The sequence below is a fragment of the Tigriopus californicus genome, chromosome 9, assembly GCF_007210705.1.
Source record: "Tigriopus californicus strain San Diego chromosome 9, Tcal_SD_v2.1, whole genome shotgun sequence".
NCBI lineage: Eukaryota > Metazoa > Arthropoda > Copepoda > Harpacticoida > Harpacticidae > Tigriopus > Tigriopus californicus.
This window is the reverse complement of record NC_081448.1, coordinates 12,109,298-12,133,044: the sequence shown is the minus strand read 5'-3', so window position 1 is coordinate 12,133,044 and position 23,747 is coordinate 12,109,298. Positions and strand designations below refer to the sequence as shown.

At 42.3% G+C, this 23,747-nt stretch overlaps 3 protein-coding genes across 5 annotated transcripts in view; 1 reads left to right on the top strand and 2 right to left on the bottom strand.

The window, feature by feature from the left end:
- Positions 1-25: 25 nt before the first annotated feature.
- LOC131886123 (probable serine carboxypeptidase CPVL) lies at positions 26-3,984 on the bottom strand. 3 transcript variants are annotated; one of them, XM_059234365.1, is made up of 6 exons: positions 3,840-3,984; positions 2,203-2,611; positions 1,782-2,112; positions 895-1,139; positions 482-736; positions 26-406 (listed from the first exon to the last, which is right to left on the bottom strand). In XM_059234365.1, the coding sequence occupies exons 2-6, from the start codon at positions 2,608-2,610 to the stop codon at positions 125-127; spliced, it is 1,521 nt and encodes a 506-aa protein (XP_059090348.1). In that variant the 5' UTR covers position 2,611; positions 3,840-3,984; the 3' UTR covers positions 26-124. The 3 variants fall into 3 exon arrangements, with proteins under 3 accessions (XP_059090348.1, XP_059090349.1, XP_059090347.1); XM_059234366.1 differs by having other exon boundaries at positions 3,844-3,970; XM_059234364.1 differs by lacking the exon at positions 3,840-3,984 and adding an exon at positions 3,659-3,732.
- On the top strand, positions 3,285-18,897 carry LOC131886122 (RNA-binding protein 5-like). The gene is made up of 11 exons (XM_059234363.1): positions 3,285-3,691; positions 4,158-4,413; positions 4,482-4,673; positions 4,971-5,119; positions 5,489-5,562; positions 6,078-6,188; positions 6,265-6,373; positions 6,445-7,002; positions 7,099-7,777; positions 12,070-12,409; positions 18,656-18,897. Exons 2-11 carry the CDS (start codon positions 4,172-4,174, stop codon positions 18,776-18,778), a joined length of 2,577 nt encoding a protein of 858 aa, XP_059090346.1. The 5' UTR covers positions 3,285-3,691; positions 4,158-4,171; the 3' UTR covers positions 18,779-18,897.
- A 4,366-nt stretch (positions 18,898-23,263) lies between these two features.
- LOC131887376 (uncharacterized) overlaps positions 23,264-23,747 on the bottom strand; it is a 15,712-nt gene continuing 15,228 nt past the window's right edge. Inside the window, exons 7-9 of the mRNA XM_059235966.1 lie at positions 23,586-23,747; positions 23,439-23,526; positions 23,264-23,368 (exon numbers count right to left, since the gene is read on the bottom strand). Coding sequence (XP_059091949.1) covers positions 23,674-23,747 — 74 coding nt within the window. The 3' untranslated portion in view covers positions 23,264-23,368; positions 23,439-23,526; positions 23,586-23,673. The remainder of the gene's footprint in view (positions 23,369-23,438; positions 23,527-23,585) is intronic.

Below are 23,747 nucleotides of genomic sequence, written 5' to 3'. Positions count from 1 at the left end.
ATTAATCAGCATTGAAAAAGAAACATTTTGATTCGGTAAAATAGGTTGGCTTTATTGAAGAAGGCAAAACGAACACAACTCATGAAAATTCGAGACAAAACCTTCCTGTTCGACTATTTGGTTTCTAAGCCTTATCGCCGAACGATTTTCCTTGAATAAATCGATGCATCATGTCAAATGCCCATTTAGGTTGATCATAGGGTAAAATGTGGCCGGAATCTCTGACCATAACTTGTCTGAAATTTCCCACTTCACGTGCATATCCGGCCACATCTCCTCCAACTTTCCACACTAATCGAGATGCTTCTTTGTATTGTGACTTTCCTTGCCAATTCAGATCGGCGATAAAGTGTTCAGTAGCAGGATAAGCAATGATCACGTCCAATTGACCATTGTAGATCATGACCTATTAGATGCAAAGGAAAATTGTCAAATAGCCCAATTCAAATGTTTCTAATGATATGCCCACTATGTGTTGTACCTTATAATTGGCATCCAAGAGAGTTTCCAACCACGGCTTAATGGTTTTGGGCATATCTTCATACAGATATTGATGAACGGTCATTGAGATATCAGAGTACTTGAGCTTTCCAACATGAATATCTTTCCTCACCGATGGCTTTTCCAGCCATTGGGTATAGTAGGTGAACGTGTCAGGTTGATCAGACAGCAAGTAATTATAATAAAAAGACAATTGGGTCTTATTCTCAAAGTAATCGATCACGTTGTCATAAGCCTGGAACGAAACAAAGAACTCATTAGTCAACGGAGAAGGCTAATTAGCCAGACACGAGAATTCCGCAACCAAAACCCGACTTTGTTCACTCGTCCGCTTTCGAATAGGCATGACATGAAAAATGAATATTAGCTATGCTTTCTAATGCTTTTACGTACTCGAGCCGCCTTTGGCCAGTCCTTGGCCCTGATGTATCCTTTGATGACCTTGCTGATGTCCTTCATAATGTCTCTGTCTTTTTCGTCGACCAGACCGATTTGGAAAATGAACTCCCCATAAGCGAGTTGGTTCTCAGGATCGCATAGCCCATCACCAATGGCCAAACCGGTTAAAGGCAGCTTGGGCTGGTTTCCTTTCTTGTTCTCCTGATGGATCTTATACGAAATAGCGGGGACATATTTGCCTGGATTCATATAAGAGGAAGTTATATAATCAATAATGCAAGACATCTACACTCACACAAGACGCAGTGGTCACCATCAATCATTGACGGAGTAGCACTTTTGACAAAGCTCTGAGTGGTTTGGTTGTCTTTATCACATAATGCGATATCTATATTTTCGGGTTCCTGCTTTTAAGTATGATGGTTGTATCATTGTGCATGATAGATGGAGGGATTTAGTTATTGCAGTCACACCAATAATGCCTGGTGCAACAAAATTAGTCCGATTAACAAAAAATTTTTGGGTCGCATTGGAAAAGTGTCTATTCTTAATGTTCTAATGGTAACCTGATTGACAAAGGCTCAACTTGATTTTGATTTCTTGCAGGAACTTGAGGATTATATTGTTTTTGTTTTTTAGGCTTTGAGAGCCCAACGCTCCAAACAAAAAAACGTGCAATATTTGGATCAAATGACGAGGTTGAGAGAAAATGTACTATTCTAGCGAATCTATCCCATCGGTCCTTCGAGCTATTTTTGCCAAGTTTCGATGTGCTTTTAAAACCAAAATTAAATGTCACCTGCAGAACCTTGAACTATTCTAAGGTTACCCTGAGCTCCACACTTACAGCACGGCAAAAGCACCATTCCGTCTAAACTAACCTGCATAGGACTCGCCCGTGATGTATAACTCATTCTGGAGAAGCTCTGGGAACATTTTGTAGAACTGTTGCATGAAATCGTAAAGGTCCCTGGCGACATCCTCTTGGTTCTTAGCGTAACCTTCCTCACTCTCCGTAAAGCTGAACCCAGTTCCCACGGGTTGATCAATGTACAACATATTATAGGTCAGAGCCCAGGAAGTGGGTCTCAATCTCAAATTGATCTCCTTGTCCACGTAAAAAGGTCCATGCTCAACGAAAAATCCAAACAAACTGGATCCTCCTGGACCACCTTGGAGCCAAACAACCAATGGAGCAGTTTCGGCATTGAACTATTTTCAAGAGATATTCGTTTTTTCGTAACTAACCATGACTCTAGGAGATGGTTCTTTATGAAGGAATACAAAACGATTGGATCTTACCGCAGCGGGAACATACCAGAAGAACATGTTGGAATTGAAATTCTTGTTCACGGTCATGAATCCGGTGTAAGATGGGATGGCCGAGATTTCGCCCACTTTGGCTTGCTTCCGGGCTTGACTGACTTTATTGGCCTCCAACAATGGGGTCAGGAAAAGTGGATCACCTACTTCAGATTTCGAGTAGTTCCCTTGGGATGCATGGGGTGAAAATTCGAGGAGGCTAGAGCCCCGCTTGGGCGTGGCCGATAAAATAGCCTGAACCTCGTCAGAGACCACTTCCCAAGCGGGTTGTAGGGTGTGGAGTAGTTTTTGGATCGTGTTGGAGGTCGTATCTCTGTATGTACAATTGGTGGCACTTATTAGACACATTGTAAGGAACCAGGCCAGGTTTTTGATATGAGACTCCATTCTATAAATATGGATGGGTAATATATGTTAGATTTGATGTAGTTTTAGTGGGTTTTAAAACGTCTTTCTACTGACTGAATCGAGTTGACATGCAGTATATCTGAAATTATGCAAGATTCAAGTAATTCTTTGTATGAATTGAGAATCGAATCCAAATTGAGTGACGAGTGATGTGAGTAACATTCTTTTACTGTGCACGAAATACGTTTAGTACTTTTATATTGCTAAAGATACATATATGTACACTGCTGAATTGGTTTCTTTTAAGTTCTTGGTTTTTGTTCATTATTACTTTGTCTATTTGACAACTCAGGGAAGGGGCACATCAAAGCAATTTTTTTTTACCACATTTTCCCGCTTCAATTTGTAGGACAACAGCTTCTCCATCACATCATAGCGGATGTACGGTACAGCAGATTTTTACCATATTTTCCCGCTTCAATTTGTAGGACAACAGCTTCTCCATCACATCATAGAGGAACTTTTTCTATGATCACATCCACAGAGCGAGGGAGTCTCATGGCATCATGGTTGTGCGTTTGTTAAACAATTACTTTGACTGACAAACAATTGTTTGGCCGAAAGCCGAGCATGATAATAAAATTCAGCAAAAAATTATTCCCCACAATTAATTAGCCTGTTTTTCCCTCCCTGAATCCATGAGGAGTCGTAAAATGGCCGTCCTGGATTGGGAACAGCTTATGCCCTCCTGCAAGCGCAGGGGGACCAAACCACCAAAGCTTATTTCAGAGTCAGCATAAGCTCAATGGAGTATTCAGTCATCTTCATTTATGAAATAAAACTAACGCTGTCCCAACCTTCGTCCATTTTGAATATAATTGAGTTACGGAACGGCAAGCAATCCGTCATTTCTCCTGTACGGTCTAAAGCCCTAGATTCAACACAAAATCACGCTGAGCTTCACCTGCGTTGTCATATCAACTGTTCACAGAGTAGAAACCATCCAGAAAGAGGGATTCAGAGACAACGTAACCAACGTCAAAGGACTCTATCTAGCTCATCTAGCTCCATGATTGTGTCATTTCACCTGGCACAGAACCATTGGACACCATTAGACACGGTAATATGACTTAAGATAGCACACATTACATATTATATGACCCCGTGACCTCTTGGGAGGACGAGGACGAGAGTGAATCGCCATTGCAGAGGATAGAATTTGGAGGTTAAAGCAAGATTTCAATTTTGAGAGATTTCCAAGTACTCACTTGCCTGAATGGATGCCTTCTGACGACTAAATGAATTCATGATCTTCGGCCAGACGAAAACCGTAATATATCGTCGGGACATTGCTTTAGAGTTCGGATTGGAAGGTTGTGGGCGAAAAGAGATTGAATCTGGAACCTTAATAAGTTGTCCAGAGAATCTGAATGTATGACCGGAAATATCGCCCTTTAGAGCTGAATTGAGACGTTTGACCACTTTAGATTCATGCATTCATCGATATCATCCAGACCAGTTTGGACGATTAGCCTGACCTTTGACCTAATCGAGGAGCTTTTATCATTTCATACTTCTCTGTACAGCGATCGTTTTGATCATGGACTTGCTGATGGCGGCCGAGTCTTACGCTCAAGCCGCAGCCGTGGCTCAAGCCCAGGCATATCTAGCTGCTTGGCACGGTCCTCACGTCCGACCCAGCACCACGGGCATGTTGAGTAGTACCTCCATTTTAGGGCCCCAATTTGTTACTGCACCCGGGGGCGTTATCCCCCCGCCGCCCACTCACATGTCCAGGGAGACCCGTTCGGTCAAACGTTCATCCAGTCGAGATCGAGATCGGTAAGTGGGACAAAATGATGATGGCATGAGGATGAGTTGGCTTCATGAAGATCTCGATTGTCTTTTAGCTCGGAACGGGATCGTTCTCGTGATCACCGACGTCGACGGGAGCGTTCTCGAGATCGTTCTCGGGACCGTGACCGAGATCGGGACCGAAGTCGAAGTCGAAAGGATCGTTCACGCGAACGCCGAAGAGAGCGATCTCGCGAACGAGGAGGCCGATCACCTCGACGAGATCGTCGAGATCGTACACCTTCTAGGTAAGATATAGTTGGAAATGTTCAGACAAACATGAAGGAAATGGTGAAAGCATTTGATTGTGATCATATGCCTAGATTTATTGCGTAAAATTCTGAAAAAAAGCATAAGTACAATGAATGTTAAGAAAGTCCTGTGACTGACTATTGTTGACCTTCCACGTTTGCGCATGTTGTATTATAAAGTAACAACGTTTACAAGACTATCTTCGTACTTTCGCACCGTCCGAATTCTTCTCAATTATTTTGGCTGTCTTGGACAAGATTGACCTGATTGGACGTACAATACTTTATTTGTAGTGAGGATGAAGGCCGGTATGCCCCTCCCAACACCACTGTAATGGTCCGAGGGTTAGCTCAACATATTGGAGAGAACGAAATTCGTGAGGATATTGTCCAATGTAACTTGGTGGCACAGGACATCCGAGTGATCCGGAAAAAAGAAACACGTATGTACTTGCGATCCGGGCCTTCCCGCTTCTCCTTTAGCTTAGATCGAGATTCACGCGTACTCCTTGGACCAGCTAGAGATTGCCGGTAAGTTGGGTGCGCACAGGCCCCATGTCATCTCAAGGAGCGCGTGAATCCAGGGATGCATCCTTAATCAGATTGACCGAGAAAAAGCAACACATAATGACTGACCCGACCCGTGTCCGAGTCGCGCTCTAAAGTTCCCCCCTCGCTCTCACTTACACGTGATCCTCCGGGTCAAAAAGTGCCTCTGGCCGCCGATCGAGCCCCTGCTCTCGAACCTTTGAGTCTTCTTGCCCTTATCCATGATTAACCCCCTTTGTGTTGGTTCTCCCTCTGCCGTGTAGGTACATCCCGTGGGTTTGCCTTTGTGGACTTTGACCAACTCCAAGATGCCAAGAAATGGATGGATGAGAGAAAGGTAGTTGATGAACGAATGAAAAGAAACAAAAAAAAAAACAGAATCGCGAACGGCCCTTATCCACAACCATCCTCGCTCACGCAAATAGTATTTGTTCATCTCATTGAGGAAAATCATCCAAGCTCCAGTCGGTCATGATCCGTCGATTATGGTTCCTCGTGAGGCCTGGGTCGTCTGTCTACTCTCTTCTGAGATTCGGGATCCAAGTATCACTAGTTCAACCACCATTTGATGATAGGCTGTACTTGTGCCGCACAAACACACATTCTTGAAGTTTTCATAAGAACGAAACAGACTCCCCATTCACTCGCAATTTCTCTGCTTCCATTTCCGTGGCTAATTTTCCTACGTGTTCAACCACTATTCAAGGCTCCTGCCTAGCTACATACATACAATTCATACTACAAGCTGCTTGCCAAAGCCGATGGAGTTGGGTCATCTCGTGATGACCGCTCACTTCCCGTCCAATCCAACAAACATATGATGAATGACCTTAATTTTTCCATTGATTTCAGGGGGTGCTCATCTTCGGCGACAACTCCAGGGCCGTCATGCAGTACAGTGTGCCTAAATCTGAGAAGGGTCGAGATGTCCCGCGGAGCGTCGCCGACTGGACTTGTCCTAAGGTACAAACTGTCCCATTTGGAATGTTTGAACATTGCAATGGAGAAAAGCGGAACTGATGGTTGTTGCTTTTTCTAGTGCGGCATCAAGAACTTCCGACGGCGAGAGATGTGCTTTAAATGTGGAGTGGCCAAGCCCGACGACGAAGGCGAGGATGCCGAAGAGAGCTCTTCCACGCCCTCGTGCAGTAAGTCCGCCGTTTCTTTTTTTTCCAATGGGTCCTGATGGTCCTGATTAAATGATTACCTCGGCTTCCAGCTGTCTTGTTAAGGGATCTAGATCCGTTGACTAGTGAAGATAAAGTATTGACCGTGCTCAACAAGCTGAATGACCGACCAATCAAGGCCATTCGAATTGGCCGGGATAACTTGACGAACATGTCTTTTGGCGTTTGTTACATCGACATGAACACGCTCGTGGATGCCATCTCTTTACACAATACCTTGCTTGGACAGCCACCCATCATCGATGACAAGCTCATTAGCGTCAGTTACCTCCAGACAAAGACCTTGACCCCAACGCAAGCGGCAAACACGGCCTTGGCCGCCGCTCAATGGAGTCACCAGGGAAAACAGCCTTCCGAAGCGGAAATTGAAAGCATGGCAGAGTATTCAGCCAATATGTACGCCAAAGATCCTACGGAAAAGTTGTATTATTTAGAGTATTACCGGAACTACTTTCGGAATGTTGGGGATCAAGGTGCAGTTTCCTCGTCTTCTCCAAGTGTGAGCTCAAGTGTTGCTGTCACTTCGGCCGCCAACCCTCTGCCCAATTTGGGAGTCATCAAAGTCAGTGGTGTGGACTACAAAATATTTCGTAAGTTGATCGGATAATTAGATCAAACCGAGTGAACGTGTCAATTCCAGTTCTCCATTTTGACAGCCTCCCAAACCCCTATTTTACACTTTCCAGCTCCTCCAGACACGAGTACTTACGCGTATGATGAAGCATCAGGGTATTATTACGATGCCCAGACCACCTTTTACTACGATGCCAACACGCGATACTATTATAATTCCAAAGCCGGGATCTACGTATACTGGTCGCCCGAGCATCAAACCTATTTGCCGGTTCAACAAAAGGCCGAAAACCCTCAAAAAGAAGATACGGAACTTCCCGTTGAGGATGGCAATATCAATACGCCCAAAGAAAAGACTGAGAAAGTCAAATCCGCCAAGCGAATCGCCAAGGATATGGAGAAATGGGCCAAGACCCTGAACCAGAAAAAAGACGCTGCCAAGAACTTCTCGCCCGTGGAAGTGGCTCCAGCTGTGATGAATACCAAAAGCTCTGCTGCTGTGAGTGCCAGTGGAGCCCAAGATGTGGCTTTTAATATGTTGCGAAGCAACACCTGTGTAGGGGTGGCTTCATCGTCGCTATCCTCCTCCTCGTCGTCGACAACTGCCACTGCGGCTTCGAAAATCTCCATGCCAACAGGTTTAGGGAGTTTACCCGGATATGGATCTGAGCCCGAAGATGAACCTGGAGCGAATCAAAGTGCATCAAGACCCGCGCCCAACTTCACGGATTGGGATGGATTGGCATGTTTACTTTGTGAGAGGCAATTTGCTTCCAAAGAGAAACTTCAGAAGTAAGTATCTGTATGTGCATTCACTCAGCCCTTGATTCATGCCATGATGAAGATAAGGGTTCTTCTCCCTCTTTCTTTTGAGAATTGAACCTCCGAGTGATTTTCCGGAGGTTGAATTCATCCTTGAACGTAACTCGAGAAAGGAGAGGGAGAATTGTAATGCGATAAAATCGGACACAATCTCTAGTCCTTTGAGGAAAATGTCTTGGGATCTGGTTGGCTAGAAATTTTGTTTCTTTGGTACGCGAGATTGAAGCTTCTGGGGAGGAGGAGGAGGGGAGAAAGAAAGCACGAATGAACGAGGAGAGGACGGATAAACGCTGACTCAGCAGCAATCCTACCCGAAAAGAGATTTGAGCTTAATCTCATCATCCATTCTTTCTCTCTTTGGTGGACCTTGTATAGGTAGGACCACGTGAGCACTGCGAGTTAAAGCAAAACTGATCCCTGATCCATCCTCGACCGTTCGCTATCGTTCAGGTGGATATGTTTCAAAGACTTTTCATTTCTTACTGGATATACGTACATATATCTTTTTTTCCTCTCGTCTGAAATCCGAGCCTTGAAATACCTCGACTGAGGAGCTGCCTTAGCAAATTTAGCCTTTACATGAGCGGGGAAACTTTTCGTGGATATTATGTTTGCCGTGGAGGATATAGAAAAGTCTATGAAGTAAATGGTTCTCGGTTCCGTCTATTTTATCACGAAAAGACCTCGGTCTTGGCCTGGGGCCTTTGGCCGACTCAGTTTTTGTAATGGAACTTCATTTTTCAAGACCTCGGTCTTGGCCTGGGGCCTTTGGCCGACTCAGTTTTTGTAATGGAACTTCATTTTTCATTGCATGTTGCTACTTGAATGGACCACATGCCAAGTACTGACACACCCCAGGATGGGTTTCCTTTTTGGGTTTGTTCTCGTTGGTTTCCCAGACCTTTGTGTGTCTCCTCCTCCTTCCGTTTGTTGGGGTGTTGGTTTTCTTTTCTATACAGAGATAGCTAGAGGGGTTAAAGAGGGTCCACGATTAGGAATCAAGTACAAAGGACATTTGAAGTCTTTGCAAATGCGTCTCGAGACCATTACGATCAAATGTGACACATTTATCCCATGCCTACATGTATGCTTGTTTTGGTTATGGATTGAGCGGAACAGGAGAATGTGCAACTGATGCAATGCCAATATGTCGCCAGCGAAGCCAGTGTAGCTAGATAGGCGTCAAGAATCCCATTTAAAAGGATGAGAGACCATTTCTCTTTTCACCCATCATTTATCTCCTTTCCTGCAGTTCCTCGGGGTCCAATTTGGATCGCTCTATTTCGATGGATAGAAAGAGGCTCGATGTAATGGTTGGATCGATACCTTCATGCACCATAGAATTCTGTGACCACTCTCTCTTCCTCTCTGCGGGCTGATTTGGCTCGATCAAATATGGCTCTAATACATTGTCGACCCTGTAGAGATCCCCTCCCGACAGTCTGGCAAGGTCAATGGCGAATCTCAAATAAGGTCCTAATGGCAGAGAGACCCTTGAAGGCCAGGATCTTTTCCTTGTTGTGTTGCTTTAACTCCCAATGTTTTGAGACAAGATGAAAACCCCTGTAGACTCGTTTGGATTGTGTGGTAACTTTTTTGCCCTCTCTTTCTCTCCCAATGGTCGATCGGTCCAAGATTCTTGACGGAATTGCTTCAAGGCAAAGTCTTCTCAAACAGAGGATTGTTCTCTAAAGGCCAACATAGTCAATAACTGATTCTTGATGGCCATCCAAGAAAAAAGTTTCCAAAGAAAGCCGTCGTCCGACCAAAGGCCCTCGCCGCAGCCCTTAGAAATGGGAGTGGGGCTGGTATTTTTTAAAGGGGCGGCTAATGACGTTAGTGGGTGGGCAAGCGAGGAGAATAGATGTTGAGAGTGAGATGTGGGCCCAATGAAAAGTCTCCTCTCCGTACCCATGGTCGTGGTCTTGGTCGGTGTCGTCCCATCACAAGCCTCAATACGTGGTTGCCCTAATGTGACTCCCCGGTCATCAAGGCTTCAACTTGTTTCATCGTCCTCTGTGCCTTGATGAGAGTCATTAGGGATGGGTGGGTGTTGGCAAACAATTCTGAACAATGGAAGGCCACATCTGTTGGATATGCTGAGCTCAATACCCACCGTGTTTGATAATGTTTCGATTGGAAGGAGAGGGGATCTTCTAACCCTCCCTACGAAAGGTTGTAACAGCTGGGCATTTCTCGTGTAAACAACCGATATTAAGTGGCCCATTCATCTTGATTTCCTCGTGTATTTGATAGATCTTGCTTGGACAGCGAATGGCTAGTTGCACACGTGTGGCAATAATTGTCAATCCTCTTGAAAGGCCATGTAGCTGATTGCCATCATCCCTCCCTGCTGAACGCTTATGGAAGATCAAACGAGTCCATATGTTCCGTATGCTGGGCATCTGTGAGGTTGCATTGCAATCTCAGCTTCAGATCTTCTGCTTCAGTTCTCAACTCCTTTCTTGCAAGGCAGAGAGGCAATTCTTGGGTCTTTGTACGTTCAATCAGATTACTTGGATCCGTAAACTTACACGCTGGATGCTCTTTTTTTGGAATATGGACCCAGGGAAATTGAGATAGGAAAAAAGGGACACGGTTCTGGAGAAGAAGAGGAACACGACGAATCCTGATGGCGGTGTGCATACGTTCAGCAGTCGACCGTGACTTCCTCCTTCGTCGCCAGAAGTTATCCATTTCTTCGTCACTCATCCATAACCCTGCGGGTAGATTATGTGACAGACAGGTACTGAAGATCTCCCACTAGAATGGGATCACGCCCAAGAAAGAGTGTTCCAAATAGGAATATTGCCGAAGCATGTTGAGGCGACACTTTTGAAAAGGCATCTCGAGGGTGCATTTTCGATTTCCTCTACGAAGAGGTTCTGCATCCATTTCAGCTAAGGAGCTTGATAGCTAAATTTCGCCTAGAAATATATGTGGTTGAATTGTTGCTCTCATGTTATGGGCACTTTTTCGGCCTAGAGTGGTCCCAATTTCCTAGATAACGATGCCAAGATCTACTCACTACACATTTATGGCACCGTGCGTAGATTACGTACTATTCCCTCGAGTTCAAGTACTACAACTTTTACAAGTAGAAAAACGGGCCGTTATAGACCTCGAGATTGTCCATTGCGAGCCTTTTTCCAACACTTCACAACCTCTCTTTCCCTTCACCGCCTCTTCCAGTTCGGCTCAACATGGGCCATCTGGAACGAGCTGTCGGCCTTCGTCTTTCAAACTGGAGTGTCGGGAATGAGGCCGTGTAGTTAGCGGGAATCGAGCTATAGGAGTAAGAAAGAGATTAATTTGGTTAATCCCTTCTTCTTTGTGGTCCTCCCTCATTCACTGGCTTGACTTGCCCTCTGACTGAGCTACACACGATTGTGGGACCGCCCGTGATCTCCCTCAAGATCCCCTGGGTCAATTTGGCGGCTCAAAAGCAATTGGACCTTTGTGACCAGTTGTTCCTTGGATCCCACCAATGGTCAAGGTTTCTTGCACAGCCTCAACCTACAAAGCAGTCATAAATGTACTGAACTTTGGTGTGGTCATATTTTTTGTGTCTGTTCTAAATTGAAAATTGTTGGGTTCCTGGTGAGTGCCTGGAATGGAACATCAGACAGGGTAATTTTGAAACTTTCCAGAGGAGAAAAATAGTAGCCTCCCCTTGCCCTCGGTGCTAAAATTTAATGAAACATCTCCAACTTGGGACACTCGGTCGTGATTTCGAAACTTCCGACATTCTACACCACCTTGGTTCTCCCACCTGGCCGCGCTCACTCCATGCAGAGTTGCCTGTGAAAGAATTTGCGCTTGTTGTTGATGATCCACAAAGAGGAACACGGAAAGAAAAGCGAGTGTAGCAAATCGCGCTCAGTAAGTCCCAGAAGCTCCCGCAGTAGTTGCAAGCGTAGGATCCAAAAACATGTTCCAAAGGAAGAGTGGTGTTCCACATTGACGCTTCACTACAACAAGGGCTCCTGAAGAAGGACCAACAATGTCCAAGTGGTATTATTGATTAGTGAAAGCTCAAACTGATTCATGTCTGCGGATGATAACATGCTCCATCACTTCCTCTTGTCTTGTGTGTGGCTAATCTTAGTGGGTGCGGTGTATTTCACCATCTACTTGTGGCTAAACTATGGATACAAACTCTTGAACAAGCCCATGTCCTGCCGCACTTTACTCGATTCGGAGGAGCAAGACGATGATATTGGCGATATGGTGTGACTTGACAAAACATGATCCTTTTACAGACATAACCTGAAATCTGACCTTCATAAGGAGAACTTGGACCGATTCCACCGCGACAATGAAAGTGCAACAAGTACTTCCAAAGCTAGTTCAAGTGGTTCTGCCTTCCAATACCGTGATCGCGCCAAAGAAAGACGTCAAAAGTACGGCGAGGATGACCACCCGAAACCCAACAGGCTCAAAGAACATTATCTCAGAGCTATGGAGGAGGTCGAATCCCAAGCAGTTCCGGAAAAGAAGATCGATGACTCGAATATTGGGAACCGCATGCTTCAGAGGATGGGTTGGAAACAAGGATTAGGCTTGGGCAAAGCCAATCAAGGAAGAACCACTATTGTCGAGGTAAGATTTGTTCATTCATTACAGAGAATCGATGTGGGAAAAACTACTGTACTGATTGATTTTGGACAAATTGTCGCGTCCAATGGCTGTTTTTTACACTTGGACGTTTTTGCATTCCAAACATAAAGGGCTATTTCAATATGATACAAAACTGCGGTATTTTTTTTTATGCCAGATGGGAAAAGAATCGGGCACTGGATCAACGAATTACTACTCCGGGCTTCAGCCAATCATAGGCAATGATGCTGGAAACGTTTATTGCTTTGTTATTTGGCAGTACTTCTAATTTGCTAGTAAAGATTTAGAAATTGTCGAAAACAGCATAAAGCAATTCATCGCTCTTAATGAAAACGATCCAAGAAAGTTAAAAGTTCATTGAAGGATCTGGTTATGCAAGGAGTAGAAAGCTTTCCCAGTAATTCAAGGTGTGCTTTTGAAATTGCTTAGATACTTGCAATGCCAGCTCACGCAAAATGTTTGTAGACAGCCCCTGATGACCTTCAGGAAGACCATCATTCATCCCGTCTTCTATGGCATGCACGTTCGTAAATGGAAGAGTATGTCATTTAGGAGGATTATTTGTTCTCCCGCCATAATTAATATATGGTTTGTGGACGCGTCTTGTATCAAAACATATTTTGACCTTCTCTAGAGGCGGTTTCCTCCACTTCCATTTCCCTCGAATCGATGTTTGAGTCGACGACGTGTAAAGCTGGATATCTGGCCAAAGCTCCCTTGACCATATGTCTAAAGATTATTTATATATTCCAATGGGATTACAACTGCAATCCCATTTGGCCTTTATGATTCTATGACACTCTTTTGGTGTGGTAGGACGATGAAGGGAAGCTCACCTCTAGATGGTTATTACGTTATTTATAATGCCCAAGAATAGGTCTAGACCTTCTTCTCTAACTCGGCTGTCTTGCTGAGGTTGGCCATATTTTGAGCAAATATTGCATTAATTTTTCTTCAGGTATTTCCAGGAAAGGTATTGCCGTTCATCAGTTTTGTTTGTTTTTAACACTTGTTCTCATTCAAGCATTTTAAGCCCAGATCTATGGGAAATTCCACCAACAAGGAGTTATCTCATTTTTATTAATCTTCACATACCTTAATATCTTGTCCACCGAAAATAACTGACTAGCCTTTGTATTTGTCTGGAATCTTTTTTTATAATAGACGGGGCACGCTACTAATCTGATAAAAAATATGCATTGAAGTAACTTAGAACAATTTATAGAGATAGCAAACCTCTGTTAAAAAAACGAAATCTCCTGATTTCCAGCACTGTAAATCAGAAACGAAATGTTAGGTTCTATTTGAGCTACATCGCCAAAGCAACATTCGGTTCCAGAAGTGAAAGAGAAACAGCGCACATTTTGGGGATCGAAATGACATTGAATCCCACACTGATCTTGTTTTCCTGATTCCTTGCTTCTTTATTGCTAATTTCATTACCGCTCCTGAGAATGTAATCCATATTAATTAAAAATGACGATTCTTACTGAACTCTTTTTCATCTGATTAACCAACAAATTGGAGTTCCCAGATCTGAATAGCCCTTGAACATGGGTTGGATCTGGAATTATATCTAAAAAAACCTCCTATTTGACATTACAAATTCCAGCAAAATGGTTATTGCACTTTTTGCAATTGTGTATTTGTTGGAGGTTTTAGTCTCGTCCCGTGGAGAAGTTAGACATAATGGCATCAGTAAAACACGGTCAAGTTCATTTCAAGAGTTAATCAGTGTCTTTGTGCTTTCTTTATGAAAAGGCGGTGACGAGAATCGAACCTGGGACTTTCTTATGTTAAGACACAGCCGCAGCCACTTGGCTACTTCGCCACTTGTCCTACCGACATTAAATTTTAATTTTATGCGCGTACAAGTGAGGCCACGATTTTTGATCGCCTAGTCCGGTAATCTGATTGAAAACCTGGCGGGGATAAAACCCAAAACCTTCCTCAAGGATTATTACATGTGGCTTGGGGGATGTGTGAGTATCACCAGACTCATTCCATCCTTTTTAAGATGCACTTTCAGAGAGTATCTCACAAATCGTGTTGCTAAGTCAGAAGCAAGACAGTATGAGCCCTATCAGCCTTGCATGATCTGTAATATAAGCTTCAATCTAGTAGGACTTAAGGACTTACTTTCGTTAGCAGAAAAAATCACACTCTGTACTCTAGTGTAGATCCTTCTGTATTACTGATGAAAATGCAGTGATGAAAACGACGTGGGAGAGGAGTAGTCCTTTTATTTTGGGACCGAATGTGTGCGGAAAGAGTTATGGCCTCTAGAGAAACGTTGGCAGTGCCTGTACCAAGAGACTAACATTGCGATGTAATTGCGTTTTATCTCAAGGGATGAGCTATCTTAGTTCTAAAATAGAGTTAAGGTGTGAACTGCTTTTAACCTCGTTCCTGATGATAAGCGCGGGTTTGAAACTTCTGGGACGTATTTCTCAAAAAAATGAAATTGTTTGATCTTAGTTTGCTGAGTTAAAGCAATATTGATTTTGTAAGGCCTAGATACAGGTTTTCGAAATTGGATCCCCAAAGGCCAATGATGCGATTTTTTTTTCATCCCTTTCGAAATGTGCACATCCTTTTCTCGACATTTTTCCTTGTTATCCGATGCGTCGCAAAATTGGATCCTTGTTCCTCTTTGTATTCAAATCAGATCTCACATTTTCTACTTCATCACGAATTCGCCAGTTCCAAATAGGCTTACTATCTAATGTTTGGCAAGACCAAGTCTCTCTCAAGCTTGGTTTGCGACACAGTCTCGTTTTCCATTCCCACGAATTTGAAGAAAATCAGCGGTTTAAAACATGCTCACTGTGAGGCGTAAAACTCTACATGGAAATGGTTGAAAGGCCCTTTTTGTGGAGATTTACACGAGCCTTTCGGTTATTCATTAAGATGCTCGAGCGGTTGTCGATTGAAGGAGCAAGAGCAAGTTCTTTCTCATTTCTTACTTGGAGTGAGAAGAAAATCAGCGGTTTAAAACATGCTCACTGTGAGGCGTAAAACTCTATATGGAAATGGTTGAAAGGCCCTTTTTGTGGAGATTTACACGAGCCTTTCGGTTATTCATTAAGATGCTCGAGCGGTTGTCGATTGAAGGAGCAAGAGCAAGTTCTTTCTCATTTCTTACTTGGACTGAGAAGACAACCAGAAGAACAAGTGTGGAACAACTCCTCTTGAGCGTGACGTACAGTATACTTTGGGACGCTTTTGGAACAGATGTGATATTAGGGAACTCGTTTGCCCTTCACCGTTCCGTCCGTCGGAATTGAGGAAAATTGAATTCATTTCCTCTGCAGTTCCTGTTGTAACGTTTGAAATGAGTTTCAGAATGAATTAAATTGCCAAGATGGCAGGGAGACATTTTGGTGGCTGATTTTGGTTGGATCTGAGATGTTGCATGCAGTTTGTACCTTAGAATTGCAGACTTGTAAGCGCATATCTAGTATTAGTACTCTTCTAAAGTTTGTTGAGGGCAATGAGGTCATACTCATTTCATGGAGTAAAAAGAAACCCCATAAGGCCAAGCGAGACGAAGAAGGACCAAGACCAAGGCCGAAAGGCCTTGTACCTAAAGCGTGTTTTTTGAGGAAACACTTCTTCACGTGTTTTAAACAACACTGCCTGATCTCTTGGATCAATACAAACTCAAGTTGGAGTTGTATTGGACGGAAGAAAACGAACGACTTCCCACGCAAGATGGGCCCTTGAAGACTTTGACCACATAGCACATTGTTCGTTTCTCAGCATGAGCTTTCATGTTGGCATCTTTTTGGGGGCTAACAAGAACCTCTGGACGCCATTATCGACCAGTCCTACTTTCTACTTTATCCCAGTGATACAATAGCATGATAACAGGGCGGCTAATTGTAGGCGGGAAAGAAAACTGTTTGAACATAATTGCAGCTTCTGAGACCCTTGTCATCACATCTTTGTGTTCGCATGATTTTTGAAAAGCCTGAAAATGGACGAAAGCTCAACTTCAAGGGCTTTTATCATTATGAGACGACCAGGAGTATATAAGATGTGATCGCTGTCCGATGTGCTGAAATTTACTTTAGCGAGTGCTAGAGCGGATTGAGGATCATATCCACAAATCTTCAAATATTGCGAAGGTGTTTGAGAAGATCATGAAGTTCAAAATTGTAGAGTTTCTTGGAGGCCATGGTGTCCTTCCTCCTAGTCAGCATAGGTTCTGAGCGCATTTTCGCACGGTTACCCAACTGATTGAACATATAGAACATATTATTGAAGAACTAGAGGGACATGAGTCAGTTGATGTTGTCTATCTTGATTTTGCCTAGGCCCTTGATAGAGTAGATCATGGCCTTTCGTTGAATAGACTTCATGATATTGGGATCCAAGGCAAGCTTCTCAATTAGCAAAGAAGTTTCATTTGTATTAGTGACGCAATTGTTAAGGTCGAGGGATCCCTTAGTGACATACATGATGTCAAGTCGGGTGTTACCCAGGGCTCCATCTTAGGGCCACTACTTTTAATAATAGTCATTGCCCCGCTTCAAAAAAATCAGGAAATTCCGCTCAATGAACTTTTGGTCACCTCCTTTGAATGTTCCACTCATAGGTAATGGAGGTAAAGATAATGAGCAAGTCTCATCCATGAAAAATTTAGGAGTGGTCCTCCAAAATGATAGAAGGTTTGATGAGCATATGCAGTTGAAGATGGGTTAATCTTTTCAAATGTGTGGTTGGATATATCGCACGTTTAAGTCCAGAGATAGTATCACGATGCCAACTCTGTACAAATATGCTTCCCCCATTTGGGTTCCAATGAACTCAGCAGGTTTGCAAAAGGTCGAACAAGTCCAAAGATGTTTCACAAGGAACATCACAGGAATGAGAGAGCTCTCGTATTGGAAGAGACCAAAAAAGTTGGCACTGAACAGTTTTCAGAGAAAGTACGAAAGATATCTGATACTGTACGTTTTGAAAAGCATCCATGAGCTTTGTCCCAACCCAGGATTTAGGGTCAATTGCAGTGACGATAGAGGCTTAATGCGTGTTTTGAGAACACCTTCAAGCCCTCGAGAATCCAGGCTAGTTCGAACACTGAAGTCCACTTCTCTTCTTTCTTGGGCTCCTTCATTGTTTAATTTGCTTCCCTCTAATATTTGTTGGAAATACGTAGTCCTTATTGATCCAGTAGCATCCTTCAAGTCAGACTTGGACAATTTTTTAGATAGGATTCCAGATCAACCCTACATTCAAGGACTAGCTCGGTCTGCCAACTCAAATTCATTGGTAGATCAAATATCATATAAAGATTGAAAGGTAATAGATAGACGAATTATAACTTTTTATTTTAATACTACTGGAAATTGCATTCCCTGTAGCAGTTAGAAAAGCCCGTGAAAAACCAAACCAAAGACTTAATCTGCTTGATTCCTCCCGGTTAAATGCGATTTGATATTATTGCAAAGAACAATGCGGGACATTATACGTGTTTATTTTCTAAGTTTGGTTCATCCCTAGTTATTGGTTTAACAAATAAACAGTCAATGCATTTTCTGCGTCACGTAAAGCTTTTGAGCTAAGGAAGCGATTTTTTCGCAAACATGAACTTCAAAGTGATTTGATTACCTTTCAGCGTATTAATGACACAGTCTTTTAAAAGTAACTCCATTTCAGTATTACTCTTTCAACGGGGAAAATATCCTCTTTGAACTCGGGACTACCCAAAAGAACCAAGACTTATTTTTGCGGACTTTTTAGATCATATTGGAAAATTTATTCCTTGTATTACCAATAGAGCCGTATAAAGAACCGGCTCGGATTTCAGCCATGCGGGCTAGCTAGGCTGCGCCACAATCGCGACAAAAACTACCACAATTTTTGCACATCCAGTCTTTCCAAATCTTCATTGACAAAATTATTCGCCATTTTACGACATCGTTCGAGAGTCATCTGAAACCATGCAAGTCCAACATTCATATAGTAGAGATGTCATAACTTGGCAAGTGACAAAAATAGGCAATAAATACGAAGAGAATATTTGCTTCAAACATCTTGTCATCAGTAAGAAACATGGTGACACTTACTTCATAGTAGAACCAGAGGGCGCACTAGTATGAAATTCCAAAGCTTGTCACTTCTCTATTAAGTAAGTGACGATTTTGCTCTAACACAGCCAAGGTTAATGCCTATGTTTTCGGGTAATAGATTGCAATAATGTAACATCTTTCTCAATTTCAGGCTGACCGAAGGACTCATCAAGCAGGATTGGGAAGCGCCAAAGTGTTACCCAAAAACCCAAATCAAACTTACAAGGACGCTGTGAAGCGAACATTATTTCAAAGATTCCAAGATATGGACTAAAAGCAATCATGATACCTTCGCCAAGCATTGCGTCAATATTGTTTCTCCTGATGTCTCTTGACTTATCCTCGAGTATATCAAATTTCGTTTTTACTCGAATAAATCCACTTTAAACTTGACGTACCCACTCAAAGCAAGTGTCAGGAATTGTCGCTGTTTTCGTGCCTCCTCTTGCATTGAAAGAGTGCCAAAAAGAGGGCTTTCATATGGAAATACGCTGATGAACCACGAGATTTTGCAGCAACTCCTCGAAACTGTCATTCTTCTTGTCTAGCGAAGGTTTTGGAAGCCTGTCTTCCTCTGTCCCTCTGGCTTTGCATGATAAGAAAAAGGCCATTTCGGATAAAATGGTATCAGGGGTCGCTCTTCTTGGGCTGGTTGCGCCTTCTGGCACTAAACAACTTGAGGAAAAGTCCATTTATCATGGCCGAGCTCTTGACTACAGGAACGACCAGGTAGATTTATGTGTACCGTGGACTTTTTTGGCAAGTTGGAGACGAGAATTGCATTATCAGGACATCTTTTTAGAAGCCTAACCATTCGACCGTGCATCCTTAGTCAAGAAGTTCTTTTCTTATTGTCAATCATTTCATTCTGGTACAAGGAACCGACATCATTCAGCGCTTGGAGAGAATTTTTTAGATATGAAGATCAGCATTGGCCAAAGGGTTAACTTCGTAAAAAGATTACTCAGTTCCAGATCTAACTAATTCCTTACCCGGTTTAGTTGATTAAAAACGTAATGATTTCCATTATGAACATACTATGCTCATGGCGACCATTCATTTTAACGTCTTTTAAATTATTATGATCCAGGTCATTGAGTGCGATGCGAGCTAACCAGGCCAACTCGTTTTCAGAGGTTATGGGTGACAGCTAAAGGCTGTAAGGGTATGGTATCTGACTTTTCTATCGGCGGAGTGGCACTGTCCACTGGTTACCGATTCAGATGCAGAACCAACTCGAATTTTACTATTCTATGTTTCTTCTTCCATGATCCAGATTCCAGGTTTCATTTCTAACAAAGACAGTTTCGGATTGTGAGAAAGGGCGCTGACCACCACTCATAGGTCTATGGAGATCCAATCCATGGACGGCTCTCGTTAGAGGATTAGAAATGGTGGCAGTGAGCGCCTATCCACAATGGACCAAGTAATGACTTGCTTCTGTATTCATATTTTTTTAACAAAGAGCTAAGAAAAGTGCAATGGTTTTGACAAATGATGATTACGGTGTGGAAACAAATTTCTCGCCATGGAAAAGAACCCTGCTTACATGTTTCGGTTTTCAGGTCCTTTAAAACCCATGATTACCCTATAAAATGCCGCAGAAGATTGCTCAGGACAAGTGCAAAAATTAGCTCTGTGGAGTCGGTCTTAAGATTGCAATTGAATTTGATAGTGTCATCGACGGTTTTTTTTTAAACCGCAGGGCGATGTTGCATTGGAGATGCTTGGAGAAGAGGAGGGCTCGATAGCATTAATGGATGGATATGAAAAGGTGATGCTTTTGTTGACTAGTGCTATTTGCCTTAGGGTGGAGCCTAAATGGCTAGCGTACGACAAAATGATTTCAAAAAGAATTTCTGATTGGAATTGACTTCTCTGTTTATGGCTAACGAAAACAATTTGAATAAGAACTTGAAAATTCGACTGTGATATTTCCACGAAAACCCTGAATGAAAAGTAACGCAACCTAGCTTTTGGGAAGGCGTCTAGAGTTCTAAATAAGTCGGTGGGAGAATGTGTTTGACTCGATTTATTAGGCTCTACTATAGATGCTCTAGGCATGGATACGCCAATTGTCAACGAACATGGGTTGTTTGGAAATCTTCCCGACCGGGAATCAGTTCCTTCTAAAAAGAGGTCGCACGTTTACATCGCATAACAGGGCAAAGCTTTGAAAGATTTATGACAAATTTGATCCACCATGGATTTGATCAACTCATTCCACAGGGTTAGGAGTGTCTTTTGTCATTACAGTGGTATTAGTGTGTTATTTCTCAATAAAATGTAGTTGATACACTGATCTTTCGCATGCCTCCAGTCTCAAGTTAGACTAAAGCACTTCAAAAAAAAAATATAACCATATTCAACACATTACATTGTAAAGTACAAGGGACTTCTTTCTTGATAGACTGAGGAAGCTCACATTTGATAATGTTAATATGAATAATCTAATGAAATATTTTAGCAATCTAATCTTATGAAAAAATGGGTTCAGAGAGGCTTTAGAAAGTAACAAAACAGAAGTAACGATCAAAAATGCCATATCCATGAATCTGCTGGTATTCAAATAAAATTTGGCATAGCCTTGAAGAAAATATTCAATGATCCTTGTCATGATAGAACTCTTTCTTATACAACGCATCAGTTCAAAATCTGTTTGGAACTTTTTAGTTCTATTTATTGTTTACATTTTTGAAGTGGAGCCACTTGTCAAACCTCGCGCGGCTATGAATCCAGGGTCTCCAGGCTCTACGAACTATAGATGAATCCGGGTCTCTACCATAGATAACTTCATATATAGATCGATCAAGGGCGCTGCGATCGCATGTTTTCGTCTCAGCTGTCGCTGGTGGAAAAAATGTTTCATTCGTAGTCAAGCTACTTAGGACAACTATGGTGCAAATTTGAATCGTTGACGGCTCGTCCAAATTCAGAGTAGAAACCCCTAATAAGACTCGTTGTCAAGCAATTGCTCTCGTCCAGCACGCTTCATAAAACGGGCTTGAGTGAGTTGCCTGACCACATTTTTAAGAACGAAATTTTGAAGAGGTTAAAATGGGGCTCAAGTTAAAGTTTTCATCCATGTGGTGGAAACACTTAATTGAAACGCAAGGAACAAGCCTGGGTTCAGGCTGACCTCCAGAGGTGTCGGAATTACCTTGTTTACGTATAGGCGCAATCATGTCGCCCACATTCAAGCACATTGTTGGGAGATTAAAACGAAATTCCAAATGCCTCATCATTGCGTTGCAATTTCGGATACATTTTGTTACACTTTCGAGATTTTCGAGATGCGATGCTAAACAAGGGCAATCAATAGAGTACATGATTTGCTCTACTAATGTCCAAATCTTTTTTTGACATGTTACGTGTATTATGCCCTAAAAAGCATGTTTTTTATTATTGTACCACTCTTTCTACCTGTATATTTGTAAGATTCAAAAGGAATTAAGATTAAAGAGGAATAACAAACGTTTCATGATAATTATTCAACTTGCCTGAAGCGAGATTTAACGAAATATTTTGTGCCATTTCCACCAGCGTCAGCTGACCTGAAAACATGCTCATGCGGTACAGCTCCTGTTGAACTTAAGCATTCTAGTTATGGTTTTCTATGGTCTCTACTAAGAGCAAAAAATTTCACCAGACAACTGAGTCCATTTTAACTGATGTCTGCCACGTCTACGTGATGAAGTCACCAGGCAGGAAATACGAATTGGTTTAACAGAGATAAAGATTTCTGATAAGGATATAGGTAACAATGATAGTGACGCTTCAGGCATACTCGGGTTATAGTAAAGTCTTTTACATCTTAAACTATAGCTAAGCTGTTACTCATTTGTGTTGTTTGAAGCTATGATAGCAAGTTTGGCCCAACTAAAATTCTTTCCCAACATTTATACGAACCCGTTACGCAATATTAAATTATGGTCCTGCCAAACCGTTTAAAATAATAGAATAATAACAATAGATAAATTAGCCCATGCAACAATGGGTCAACCGGCAAAATTGCAATATTGTGAAATAGATGTGTAAAAATGTGAAGTCACAAATGTGTTGTAAACCATGACCCTTAAAATTTTACCTTCATTCCGTTTTGCAAAAAATATTCCTGTAAAGTTTAAAATTGTGACAAAATTTCATTTATTCATTTTTCTGCTAGATACATTTATGAATCAGTATTGTTAAATCATGTAATTTGACTTCTTACAAAGGTGTTTGGATATAATTGCGATGCACACCTACCAAGAATTGTACCTTGTGAAATCTTATAAACATAAGATAGCATGTAAGTTTCTAGAAGTAACATATACTTGTATGATGGCATATCTTATTGCTTTGAATATTGATAAATCAATTCTTCATTTAAAGGCTAGAACATCTTTCGAAAGCTAAAATATAGTTACTGATAACATCAGGTTTTTCGTTTTGCGACCCAGTATTTTACAAGTGTTTGCCTTTCAACCTAGTTTTGTTGATAAGCGGGATTTTATACGGTTAGAGAGGATGGTCCAAGATCTTGTGAACTTGGTCCGTAAAAAGAGAGGCCCGTAAAGGGGCTATATTTGAACGTACATTGTCTCCTCCTCAATACTAATAAAAATAGTGATGTTTTCACGGGTTGCGTTTTTCGGCGCCTTCCCGGGGGGCTAGACACTGGAAATTGGGGCCACCCACACCTTGGGGCGGGTCATTTGTTGTATTAGATTTTCGGGGCGCAGCCCCGCCCACGAGCAAAGTTACGCCCGTTTAAAATAGCGACCAAGAGCCCGCTCATGAAGAAAAACGTGTCCACCGCTGAAAAGGCGTTCAGGACTAGTTCATAACCAATCGACGCATCTTCTCCTTCTGCCATATTTACCTATGATGAGGAAATATAATCATAATAGTACTTCGCCTAGAGAGTACTTATCAAAAACTTAAGCCTTTACGTTCTCTGCCAAGAGAGGTCGGGTCGATGGAGCACCTGAAAAAAGAAGGTATGTGTGGCCAACAATAATCCAGACCATAGAAATCACCCTGTAAATAAAGTAGTGCTTTTTAATGAACTGAGGGAAAGGGTAAGACTTTTCTCCTACCTGATTCCATTCAAACAGTTCAAGTTTAAAGAGCTGGTTGAGCTTGTGTTGAGAACCTTTTTGCCATTGCTTATTGCTGAGAAACTCTTCAGTAACTTCCATCCAAAATTCCCTTGATTGTGTCCGTTTCTAGATCATATGATATCAATATCATATCAACGA